Source organism: Blennius ocellaris, assembly GCF_963422515.1.
Source record: "Blennius ocellaris genome assembly, contig: SCAFFOLD_86, whole genome shotgun sequence".
Lineage (NCBI taxonomy): Eukaryota > Metazoa > Chordata > Actinopteri > Blenniiformes > Blenniidae > Blennius > Blennius ocellaris.
This window is the reverse complement of record NW_027661851.1, coordinates 42,501-55,770: the sequence shown is the minus strand read 5'-3', so window position 1 is coordinate 55,770 and position 13,270 is coordinate 42,501. Positions and strand designations below refer to the sequence as shown.

General features: G+C 50.7%; 1 protein-coding gene across 1 annotated transcript in view; it reads left to right on the top strand.

Moving 5' to 3' along the window:
• Nucleotides 1-3,711: 3,711 nt before the first annotated feature.
• The window catches only part of LOC308148718 (XK-related protein 7-like), a gene marked incomplete at both ends in the record, with an annotated part of 32,529 nt that continues 22,970 nt past the window's right edge, over nt 3,712-13,270 (top strand). Inside the window, one exon of the mRNA XM_080522225.1 lies at nt 3,712-4,325. Within this exon, the coding sequence (XP_080378351.1) occupies nt 3,712-4,325 (614 nt within the window). The remainder of the gene's footprint in view (nt 4,326-13,270) is intronic.

Below are 13,270 nucleotides of genomic sequence, written 5' to 3'. Positions count from 1 at the left end.
GACAGGGACAGAGACAGAGAGAGAGAGACAGGGACAGAGACAGAGAGAGAGAGAGAGAGAGACAGGGACAGAGAGAGAGCGAGAGAGAGACAGAGAGAGAGAGAGAGAGAGACAGGGACAGAGAGAGAGCGAGAGAGAGAGAGAGAGAGAGAGACAGAGAGACAGACAGAGAGAGAGAGAGAGACAGGGAGAGAGAGAGAGAGAGAGAGAGAGAGAGAGAGAGAGAGAGATTAAATCTTGGCGAGAGAGGAGGAAGAGTCATGAGAAAATGAAGGAGTGAGAAAAGGAGGTTGTAGAAAAGCAGCAGCAGGACGAAATCCTCATCCAGGAAATGATTTTCAAAATACTGGCGTATTCAAAGTTTTCTAATTGACAATTTCAACTTGACTTGTTGGACCAATAAAAACCTGTGTTCATTTCAACAGCATCACCTTTACTGCAGGTACACTGAGAAATACTGGGAACAGGTACTGAGAAATACTTGGAACAGGTACTGAGAAATACTTGGAACAGATACTGAGAAATACTGGGAACAGGTACTGAGAAATACTTGGAACAGATACTGAGAAATACTTGGAACAGATACTGAGAAATACTTGAACAGACACTGAGAAATACTGGAACAGGTACTGAGAAATACTGGGAACAGGTACTGAGAAAACTTGGAACAGATACTGAGAAATACTGGGAACAGAACTGAGAATACTTGGAACCGGTACTGAGAAATACTTGGAACAGATACTGAGAAATACTGGGAACAGGTACTGAGAAATACTTGGAACAGATACTGAGAAATACTTGGAACATATACTGAGAAATACTTGGAACAGATACTGAGAAATACTTGGAACATATACTGAGAAATACTTGGAACAGATACTGAGAAATACTTGGAACAGATACTGAGAAATACTTGGAACAGATACTGAGAAATACTTGGAACAGATACTGAGAAATACTTGGAACAGATACTGAGAAATACTTGGAACAGATACTGAGAAATACTGGGAACAGATACTGAGAAATACTTGAACAGATACTGAGAAATACTGGGAACAGATACTGAGAAATACTTGGAACAGATACTGAGAAATACTTGGAACAGATACTGAGAAATACTTGGAACAGATACTGAGAAATACTTGGAACAGATACTGAGAAATACTTGGAACAGATACTGAGAAATACTTGGAACAGATACTGAGAAATACTGGGAACAGATACTGAGAAATACTTAGAACAGATACATAGAAATACATGAAACAGAAATAAAAGTATAAAATCAGAAAGAAGACGTTAATAACTGAATATCCAGGATGTGAATTTCGTGTTTCAAACTAAAGGATGAGGGCAAAAGACGTCAAAGTAAAAACTAAAAATAGTCAAATGTATGTGTCCTCTCATCCTTTCTTCCCGTCTTCTTCTCATCCTCCTGCAGTAATAAACCATTCAGGCCATAATGAGACTCAGTGATTCTTCCTCATCTCTGGAAATAAATAATAGAACAGACCGAGAGGAACCAGGCTTCAGGACGGCTCACACATCCATTCACAGATTGATTGGAGAATCGGAGACTGCCAAAATAAAAGCACCAAGTTGGATTGTTATTACGGTGACTGTCAAAATAAGAGTACCCAGTCCAGGAGAATGAGGTCTGTGAGACGCCACAGAGGACACATCGTGCTGCTTGGCTCTACTGAGCATGTGCAGATGGGAGATATGAAGCCTGGTGCTTTTATTTTGACAGTCAGCATGATAACAATCCAACTTGGTGGTTTTATTTTGACAGTCTCCTCCTTGATTCTCCTCCATTAGAACATTAGATCCTAGGAGCTGCATTCAGAATCTGCTGTGTCTGTGTGAGCTGGACTGGCTCCGCCCCACACACGCCCATCTATAGGAAGAGGAGGAAGTACTTCCTCTCGTGGTGCCATGTGCCAGAGCAGAGCTGGCTGATTGTGGGAGGAGTGAAAGGGGAGGAGCCTACCTTGACTGTGATTGGCTGACTCCCCGATGACATCATATAGGGTTTGATTTCTGATTGGCTGCTGAGAGAGAGAGAGAGAGAGAGAGAGAAAGAGAGAGAGAGACAGAGAGAGAGAGGGAGGGAGGGAGGGAGGGAGGGAGAGAGGGAGGGAGAGAGACAGAGAGACAGAGAGAGAGAGGGAGAGGGACAGAGAGAGAGAGGGAGGGAGAGAGAGACAGAGACAGAGAGACAGGGAGGGAGACACAGAGACAGGGACAGAGACGGAGAGATCAGGGAGGGAGGGAGAGAGAGAGAGACAGAGACAGGGAGGGAGAGACAGAGACAGAGACGGAGAGACAGGGAGGGAGGGAGAGAGAGAGAGAGAGAGACAGAGACAGAGAGAGAGACAGAGACAGGGAGGGAGGGAGAGAGAGAGAGACAGAGACAGAGACAGAGAGAGAGACAGAGACAGGGAGGGAGGGAGAGAGAGAGAGACAGAGACAGAGAGAGAGACAGAGACAGAGAGACAGGGAGGGAGAGAGAGAGACAGAGACAGAGAGACAGGGAGGGAGGGAGAGAGACAGAGACAGAGACAGAGAGACAGGGAGGAGGGAGGGAGAGAGAGAGAAACAGAGACAGGGAGGGAGGGAGAGAGACAGAGACAGAGACAGAGAGACAGGGAGGGAGGGAGGGAGACAGAGACAGAGAGACAGGGAGGGAGAGAGAGAGACAGAGACAGAGACAGAGACAGAGAGACAGGGAGGGGGAGACAGAGACAGAGAGACAGGGAGGGAGAGAGAGAGAGACAGAGAGAGAGACAGAGAGACAGGGAGGGAGGGAGAGGAGACAGAGACAGAGAGACAGGGAGGGAGAGAGAGAGAGACAGAGAGACAGGGAGGGAGGGAGAGGAGACAGAGACAGAGACAGAGAGACAGGGAGGGAGGGAGAGAGAGAGAGACAGAGACAGAGACAGAGAGACAGGGAGGGAGGGAGAGAGAGAGAGAGAGAGACAGAGACAGAGACAGAGACAGAGATAGAGACAGAGAGACAGGGAGGGAGAGAGAGACAGAGACAGAGACAGAGACAGAGACAGAGAGACAGGGAGGGAGGGGAGAGAGAGACAGAGACAGAGACAGAGAGACAGGGAGGGAGGGAGAGGAGACACACGTCGGTCCAGGTGTGGAGACGGTCAGGACTGCTGGAGAACCTTCAGGAAGTGGGTTTTACAGAATAAGAGCCTTTCTTGTTCAAAGTGAATTGCACTTGATTCTATATTAGGTTGAATATTTAATATCTGAAAGCAGCTCCTGGTGGAACTTTGGTCTCTGAGGAACCAAATTCACCTTTTCCTCCCTGGAGGCTCCATCGTGCTTCTCAGTGTGTGTGTGTGTGTGTGTGTGTGTGTGTGTGTGTGTGTGTGTGTGTGTGTGTGTGTGTGTGTGTGTGTGTGTGTGTGTGTGTGTGTGTGTGTGTGTGTGTGTGTGTGTGTGTGGTGTGTGTGTGTGTGTGTGTGTGTGTGTGTGATGACGGGACCGAGGCTGCAGGAACATGTGGCGGTGCTGAAAACATCTCGGTGTTAAAAGCAGCGTTAGTGACGAAGCCTCGGAATTAATTGGCTGATGATGAGGCTAGTTATGATGTAATCCCCCCCCCTCCTCCCCCCCCCCCCTCTCTCTCTCTCTCTCTCCCTCTCTCTCTCGCCTCCCCTCCTCTTTTCCCTGTCTTTCTCTCCCTTCCTAACCAACATGGCCGCTAAGTCGGATGGAGCCGCGGTGTCTGTGGAGGATGACGTCCCGCCCCGGAGCGTGTCGGAACCGGAGCCGGAGCCGGAGCCGGAACCAGAGCCGGAGCCGGAGCCGGAGCCCGAGCCGGGGTCGGGGCCGGGGCTCCCCGCCGGCCGGCCGCGGTGCTCGGCGGCGGTGTGTGCGGGCGGCGGGAAGCCGTACACGCTGCTGGACTGCTGCTGGGTGCTGTGCGCCCTGCTGGTCTTCTTCTCCGACGGCGCCACCGACCTGTGGCTGGCCGCGGACTACTACCTGCGGGGGGACTACTGGTGGTTCGGCCTCACGCTGGTGTTCGTCGTGGTGCCGTCCGCCGTGGTGCAGGTGCTGAGCTTCCGCTGGTTCGTGTACGACTACTCGGACCTGAGCGGCGGCGGAGCGGCGGCGGCGGCGGCGGGCGACGGCGCGTTCAGCACCAAGGACAGCGACGGCAACGCGGCGAACGCCACGCCGGTGTTCACGACCTCCGTGCCGCACGCGGCGGCGCAGGGCGGCGGGGGCCCCCGGAGGTGCTGCACCGTGTGCATGTGGGTCTTTCAGACCGTCCTGCACGTCCTGCAGCTGGGGCAGGTCTGGAGGTAAGACCGTGTGTGTGTGTGTGTGTGTGTGTGTGTGTGTGTGTGTGTGTGTGTGTGTGTGTGTGTGTGTGTGTGTGTGTGTGTGTGTGTGTGTGTGTGTGTGTGTGTGTGTGTGTGTGTGTGTGTGTGTGGACGGGGATGGCGCACGTGTGTACGTTGTCCTGGCGCGTGTGCGCTAATTGCGCGTGCACGACCAAGAGTGTGGCTCTTTTCCTTGCCAGGTGAGATCAATGTTGGATTTCTCCAGCTGATTCCCACCAGCGGCCGTTTACACCGTCTCCAGGGAAAACGGAACACTTTCCGGGCGCCCGTTTCCATGACAACGAAGCTTGGAGCCACTGAAAAAATGACCACTTATTGAAAACATTCAGACTCTGGGAACGGAAACGACACTTTGTGGAGGAGAAGAGTAGAAAGAAGAAGTAGTTTTCCTGCACATGCTCAGTAGAGAAGAAATGTTTCCTGACTGCCAGTCAGCCTGGAGGTCCGGGTGGACCACCACCAAGTAGGGTCCTGAGTTCTGGGAGACGGGTCGTCAGGGAGACGGGTCGTCAGGGAGATGGGTCGTCAGGGAGATGGGTCGTCAGGGAGACGGATCTTGAGGAGGACCGGTCGTCAGGGAGACGGGTCGTCAGGGAGACGGGTCTTGAGGAGGACCGGTCGTCAGGGAGACGGGTCGTCAGGGAGATGGGTCTTGAGGAGGACCGGTCGTCAGGGAGACGGGTCGTCAGGGAGACGGGTCTTGAGGAGGACCGGTCGTCAGGGAGACGGGTCGTCAGGGAGACGGGTCGTCAGGGAGACGGGTCGTCAGGGAGACGGGTCTTGAGGAGGACGGGTCGTCAGGGAGACGGGTCTTGAGGAGGACGGGTCGTCAGGGAGACGGATCTTGAGGAGGACCGGTCGTCAGGGAGACGGGTCGTCAGGGAGACGGGTCTTGAGGAGGACCGGTCGTCAGGGAGACGGGTCGTCAGGGAGACGGGTCTTGAGGAGGACCGGTCGTCAGGGAGACGGGTCGTCAGGGAGACGGGTCTTGAGGAGGACCGGTCGTCAGGGAGACGGGTCGTCAGGGAGACGGGTCGTCAGGGAGATGGGTCGTCAGGGAGACGGATCTTGAGGAGGACCGGTCGTCAGGGAGACGGGTCGTCAGGGAGACGGGTCTTGAGGAGGACAGGTCGTCAGGGAAACGGGTCGTCAGGGAGACGGGTCGTCAGGGAGACGGGTCTTGAGGAGGACGGGTCGTCAGGGAGACGGGTCTTGAGGAGGACAGGTCGTCAGGGAGACGGGTCGTCAGGGAGACGGGTCTTGAGGAGGACAGGTCGTCAGGGAGACAGGTCGTCAGGGAGACGGGTCGTCAGGGAGACGGGTCTTGAGGAGGACAGGTCGTCAGGGAGACAGGTCGTCAGGGAGACGGGTCGTCAGGGAGACGGGTCTTGAGGAGGACAGGTCGTCAGGGAGACGGGTCATCAGGGAGACGGGTCTTGAGGAGGACAGGTCGTCAGGGAGACGGGTCATCAGGGAGACGGGTGGTCCCGGCACCGGGGTTTGGACCTCACCACTCTTGTGCTCCGGCTGCTCCTCATGTTGCTCATCTTGAAATGATGCTGTTTGTTTATTTGTTTGTTTTCCCCTGAATGGTGAAGAGAGGAGGAAGAGACTTCAGTGTTTAAACCACGACAGGAAGTGATTCACTGTGACCGTTGTGAACCGGCCACCAGGGGGCGGCCAGGCCCGCCTCCCTTCACATCCCGCACACATGCTGGAGTGCCCTTGAGCAAGACACTGCACCCCAAACAGCTCCCAGCCATTAGTGTGTGTGTGTGTGTGTGTGTGTGTGTGTGTGTGTGTGTGTGTGTGTGTGTGTGTGTGTGTGTGTGTGTGTGTGTGTGTGTGTGAGTGAGTTGGATTGTTATCACATTGACTGTCAAAATAAAAGCACCAAGTCCCAGGAGGACATGGACTCTGAACTCCGGCGTTGGTTCAATGAAACTCCAAACACAACGAAAGTTTAGTCTTTTAACTTGAAAGTGTGGTGGTGCTCGTGCTGCGTTACCTTGCTACTGCTACTGCTACTGCTACTGCTACTGCTACTGCTACTGCTACTGCTACTGCTACTGCCACTGCTACTGCTACTGCTAGAACTACTGCTACTGCCACTGCTACTGCCACTGCTACTGCTACTGCTAGAACTACTGCTAGAACTACTGCTACTGCCACTGCTACTGCTACTGCTACTGCTAGAACTACTGCTAGAACTACTGCTACTGCTACTGCTACTGCTAGAACTACTGCTACTGCCACTGCTACTGCTACTGCTAGAACTACTGCTAGAACTACTGCTACTGCTACTGCTAGAACTACTGCTACTGCTACTGCTAGAACTAATGCTACTGCTACTGCTACTGCTACTGCTACTGCTAGAACTACTACTACTGCTACTGCTAGAACTACTGCTACTGCTACTGCTACTGCTACTGCTAGAACTACTGCTACTGATACTGCTACTGCTAGAACTACTGCTACTGCTACTGCTACTGCTACTGCTAGAACTACTGCTACTGCTACTGCTACTGCTACTGCTACTGCTAGAACTACTGCTACTGCTACTGCTACTGCTACTGCTACTGCTAGAACTACTGCTACTGCTACTGCTACTGCTAGAACTACTGCTACTGCTACTGCTACTGCTACTGCTAGAACTACTGCTACTGCTACTGCTACTGCTACTGCTAGAACTACTGCTAGAACTACTGCTACTGCTACTGCTACTGCTAGTACTACTGCTAGAACTACTGCTACTGCTACTGCTAGAACTACTGCTACTGCTACTGCTACTGCTACTGCTAGAACTACTGCTACTGCTACTGCTACTGCTACTGCTAGAACTACTGCTACTGCTACTGCTACTGCTACTGCTAGAACTACTACTACTGCTACTGCTACTGCTAGAACTACTGCTACTGCTACTGCTACTGCTACTGCTAGAACTACTGCTACTGCTACTGCTACTGCTAGAACTACTGCTACTGCTACTGCTACTGCTACTGCTACTGCTAGAACTACTGCTACTGCTACTGCTACTGCTACTGCTAGAACTACTGCTACTGCTACTGCTACTGCTAGAACTACTGCTACTGCTACTGCTACTGCTACTGCTAGAACTACTGCTACTGCTACTGCTACTGCTACTGCTAGAACTACTGCTAGAACTACTGCTACTGCTACTGCTACTGCTAGTACTACTGCTAGAACTACTGCTACTGCTACTGCTAGAACTACTGCTACTGCTACTGCTACTGCTACTGCTAGAACTACTGCTACTGCTACTGCTACTGCTACTGCTAGAACTACTGCTACTGCTACTGCTACTGCTACTGCTAGAACTACTGCTACTGCTACTGCTAGTACTACTGCTACTGCTACTGCTACTGCCACTGCTACTGCTACTGCTACTGCTAGAACTACTGCTACTGCTACTGCTAGAACTACTGCTAGAACTACTGCTACTGCTACTGCTACTGCCACTGCTACTGCTACTGCTAGAACTACTGCTACTGCTACTGCTACTGCTACTGCTAGTACTACTGCTAGAACTACTGCTACTGCTACTGCTATTGCTACTGCTAGAACTACTGCTACTGCTACTGCTACTGCTAGAACTACTGCTACTGCTACTGCTACTGCTACTGCTAGAACTACTGCTAGAACTACTGCTACTGCTACTGCTACTGCTAGAACTACTGCTACTGCTACTGCTAGTACTACTGCTACTGCTACTGCCACTGCTACTGCTACTGCTACTGCTAGAACTACTGCTAGAACTACTGCTACTGCTACTGCTACTGCCACTGCTACCGCTACTGCTAGAACTACTGCTACTGCTACTGCTACTGCTACTGCTACTGCTACTGCTAGAACTACTGCTACTACTACTGCTACTGCTAGAACTACTGCTAGAACTACTGCTACTGCTACTGCTACTGCTAGAACTACTGCTAGAACTACTGCTACTGCTACTGCTAGAACTACTGCTAGAACTACTGCTACTGCTACTGCTACTGCTAGTACTACTGCTAATTAGGGATGCTCGATATTGGCTTTTCTACCAATATCCGATATTCCGATATTGTCCAACTCTTAATTTCCGATACCGATATCCCCGATACCGATATCACCGATACCGATATCCCCGATACCGATATCACCGATACCGATATCACCGATACCGATATCTGCTGGCTTTTTACATCAGAACTGTTAGGTAACAACAACATAAAATATCTCCTACTGTGGAATGAACACATTATGCCTAATTTTATTGTGACGCCCCACTGGATGCATATGTGAATCAAACATGGCTTTCCTAATGTACACACTGAGGAAAATACATTCACTTACATTCTGGAAACAAGTGCCGTATTTATCTAGTGTTAGAGAGAAACCTCAACAACAAACTCAACAACACCACAGACAATATAACAAAAAGGAAGAGGCATATCACACACACACACTCAGGGAGGACATTGCAGTGGACAGACCACCAAGGGGACAGTCCACCGGGGGGACGGACCACCGGGGGGACAGACCACCGGGGGGACAGACCACCAAGGGGACAGTCCACCGGGGGGACGGACCACCAGGGGGACAGTCCACCGGGGGGACAGACCACCGGGGGGACAGACCACCGGGGGGACAGACCACCGGGGGGACAGTCCACCAGGGTCACAGACCACCGGGGGGACAGACCACCAGGGGGACAGTCCACCAGGGTCACAGACCACCGGGGGGACAGACCACCAGGGTCACAGACCACCGGGGGGACAGACCACCAGGTGGACAGTGTGCAGGACAGAGCAGACCGGTAGATCTGGGGCAGAACAAGGTCTGAGGCCTGAACCAGGTTTGTTGGTTTTTCTCTGAGCGCTCCAGTGGTGCATGTTATTAGTGTGTACACACTCACACACACACACACACACACACACACACACACACACACACACACACACACACACACACACACACACACACACACAGTGTGAACTTTCAGTTCAAAGCCCAGAGGAACAGTTGAATCGCTGTGGATTCTAGTTTTCTGTCTCTGAGCTCTCTGATCTGTGTGTGTGTGTGTGTGTGTGTGTGTGTGTGTGTGTGTGTGTGTGTGTGTGTGTGTGTGTGTGTGTGTGTGTGTGTGTGTGTGTGTGTGTGTGTGTGTGTGTGTGTGTTCACTTCAGTATCCAGAGAGTTGAGATATTAGTTATAATTCCAGACTGCAGGCGTTTCTCTCCATGTTTCTGTTCTCAGGTTGTTTTGTCCTCCAGCTGGTCCTCATTGAATCCTCATTGAGTCCGCATTGAGTCCTCATTGAGTCCCCATTGAGTCCTCATTGAGTCCTCATTGAGTCCTCATTGAGTCCCCATTGAGTCCTCATTGAATCCTCATTGAATCCTCATTGAGTCCTCATTGAATCCTCATTGAATCCTCATTGAGTCCGCATTGAGTCCTCATTGAATCCTCATTGAGTCCTCATTGAGTCCTCATTGAGTCCTCATTGAGTCCTCATTGAGTCCTCATTGAATCCTCATTGAGTCCTCATTGAATCCTCATTGGGTCCTCATTGAGTCCTCATTGAGTCCTCATTGGGTCCTCATTGAGTCCTCATTGAGTTCTCATTGAATCCTCATTGAGTCCTCATTGAGTCCCCATTGAGTCCTCATTGAATCCTCATTGAGTCCCCATTGAGTCCTCATCGAATCCTCATTGAGTCCTCATTGAGTCCTCATTGAGTCCTCATTGAGTCCTCATTGAGGATCTCCGTCTCCTGAGGAACCAATCAGCTGCGCCGTCTTTTATGACAGCTGATGTGTTTGGACGTAATATTAATGTCATATAATGTAATGGACCAGAGGACCCTGCTGTGCTGAGGGACAATAGAGCATCTTCTTCCTCTAATCCAGATTATAGAGCATCTTCCTCCTCTAATCCAGATTATAGAGCATCTTCCTCCTCTAATCCAGATTATAGAGCATCTTCCTCCTCTAATCCAGATTATAGAGCATCTTCCTCCTCTAATCCAGATTATAGAGCATCTTCCTCCTCTAATCCAGATTATAGAGCATCTTCCTCCTCTAATCCAGATTATAGAGCATCTTCCTCCTCTAATCCAGATTATAGAGCATCTTCCGCTGCAGGTTTCCAGTGGTTTGAACAGCGACTGGTTTAAAGTGTCTCAGCGTCCTTGTGTCCTGGAGGACGTTGTAGCTCCGCCCCCTCCCGTCAGTCAAGCAGGCTTCAGATTGGAAATCCTGACACGCAGACAATAACATCAGAGCTGACATTTTAAATCTGCCATGTTTTCCTGTGCATCTCTACATCTCCATGTCTCTCTCTCTCTCTCTCTCTCTCTCTCCCTCCTTCACCTCCTCCTCCTCTCAGTTTTCCTTTGTTCCCTCCTCGGTGTCACACCGACATGACAGTGTCTCATGACAGACTTGTGCCGAGGGACAGTCGTCATGAGACGAGTCCCCGATGGAGACAAACTCTCCTAATCCACACCAATGACAATCCAGCTTTTATTTTGACAGTCACCATAATAACAATCCAGCTTGGTACTTTTATTTTGGTGGCGTAAAGTTAAACGAGTTGCGTTTTTCCCCGTCTCCATGGAAACGTGACCCTCTGAAAAACTCTCCGTCTCCATGGAAACGGGGTAAACTGTGACAGTGGGAGGGCCAGCACCTGGCTGATCACCCTGATCACCCTGATCCTGATCACCCTGATCCTGATCACCCTGATCACCCTGATCCTGATCACCCTGATCACCCTGATCGACCTGATCGACCTGATCACCCTGATCAACCTGATCAACCTGATCACCCTGATTACCCTGATCGACCTGATCACCCTGATCCTGATCACCCTGATTACCCTGATCGACCTGATCACCCTGATCCTGATCACCCTGATCCTGATCACCCTGATCACCCTGATCCTGATCACCCTGATCACCCTGATCGACCTGATCACCCTGATCCTGATCACCCTGATCAACCTGATCACCCTGATCACCCTGATCCTGATCACCCTGATCACCCTGATCGACCTGATCGACCTGATCACCCTGATCGACCTGATCCTGATCACCCTGATCCTGATCACCCTGATCACCCTGATCCTGATCACCCTGATCACCCTGATCGACCTGATCCCCCTGATCACCCTGATCACCCTGATCACCCTGATCGACCTGATCACCCTGATCACCCTGATCCTGATCACCCTGATCAACCTGATCACCCTGATCAACCTGATCAACCTGATCACCCTGATTACCCTGATCAACCTGATCACCCTGATCCTGATCACCCTGATTACCCTGATCGACCTGATCACCCTGATCAACTTGATCAACTTGATCAACTTGATCAACCTGATCACCCTGATCAACCTGATCAACCTGATCACCCTGATCACCCTGATCAATCTGATCAACTTGATCACCCTGATCACCCTGATCCTGATCACCCTGATCGACCTGATCACCCTGATCACCCTGACCCTGATCACCCTGATCCTGATCACCCTTACCCTGATCACCCTGATCCTGATCACCCTGATCACCCTGATGGACCTGATCACCCTGACCCTGATCACCCTGATCACCCTGATCACCCTGATCGACCTGATCACCCTGACCCTGATCACCCTGATCAATCCAGTGTTGGTTGTCGGAGCGAAGCTTCTCCGCCTCTTGTTTGTTTCTCTGTTGATTGACGTTGTCGAGTTTTTCTACCTTCTAATTGAGTTTAGTGAGACTGGAGGGCTCCTCACCCTGCTGCCACTCACTGTCAGCCTCCACACTCTGAACACACACACACACACACACACACACACACACACACACACACACACACACACACACACACACACACACAATTGATTTCCATTGTTTCATCCATCCATCTTTCTGACAGTCACTCCTCTCCTCCTATGACTCAACTCCCGAGCGTGTGTGTGTGTGTGTGTGTGTGTGTGTGTGTGTGTGTGTGTGTGTGTGTGTGTGTGTGTGTGTGTGTGTGTGTGTGTGTGTGTGTGTGTGTGTGTGTGTGTGTGTGTGTGTGTGTGTGTGTGTGTTTGTTCGACAGAGAGACATGTGGCACCCATGCAAGTGTATGTGACAGATGGAGAACAGAAAAGAGAGAGAGAGAGAGAGAGAGAGAGAGAGAGAGAGAGAGGGGGAGAGAGAGAGAGAGAGAGAGAGAGGGGGGGGGGTAATGCAGTGGGAGTGTCTGGCTCATTATGAGTTTTATTTTTAATTACCTTTGTTTGACCAGTTAGTTTCATGGGAAAACAGCCAGAGTAAACACACACACACACACACACACACACACACACACACACACACACACACACACACGGTCAGAGGATGCACATGTTCGATGTTTTGATGTCGTTCCAGTGAATCTCCTCTGATCAAATTCATTTTCATTCATGTATTCATTTGAAAGTTTTCTACTTGATCTGTGTTCTTTAATTTTTCCCACCAAGTTGATTTTTCCTTCTGGTTTATTTGATCACGTTTCTCCATGTTCTTTCTCCCTGTTGCATCATCCTCCTCCTCGTCCTCCCTGGGGGGTCGGAGGATGTTGTCAAGCAGGTGAGAGTGTGAGACACAGAACCCGAGGAAGTAAAGTTCCCGCCCTGCAGAGCCGCAGGGAGAACCCTCTGCTGAAGAACCACCACTGGAACCGTTATGAGGTGGAAATCCATTGAAATGGTCCAAATGGCTAAAAGCTCTAGAAACGTGTGGAAAAGGCAAACGGAGGTGAAACTAAAACACCAAAATGAGCTCAAACATTGCAGAACATGAGAGCGGAACGTTTCTATTGGATTCTAGTGAACAGACCAGCAGGTTGGATTGTTATTACGGTGACTGTCAAAATAAAAGTACC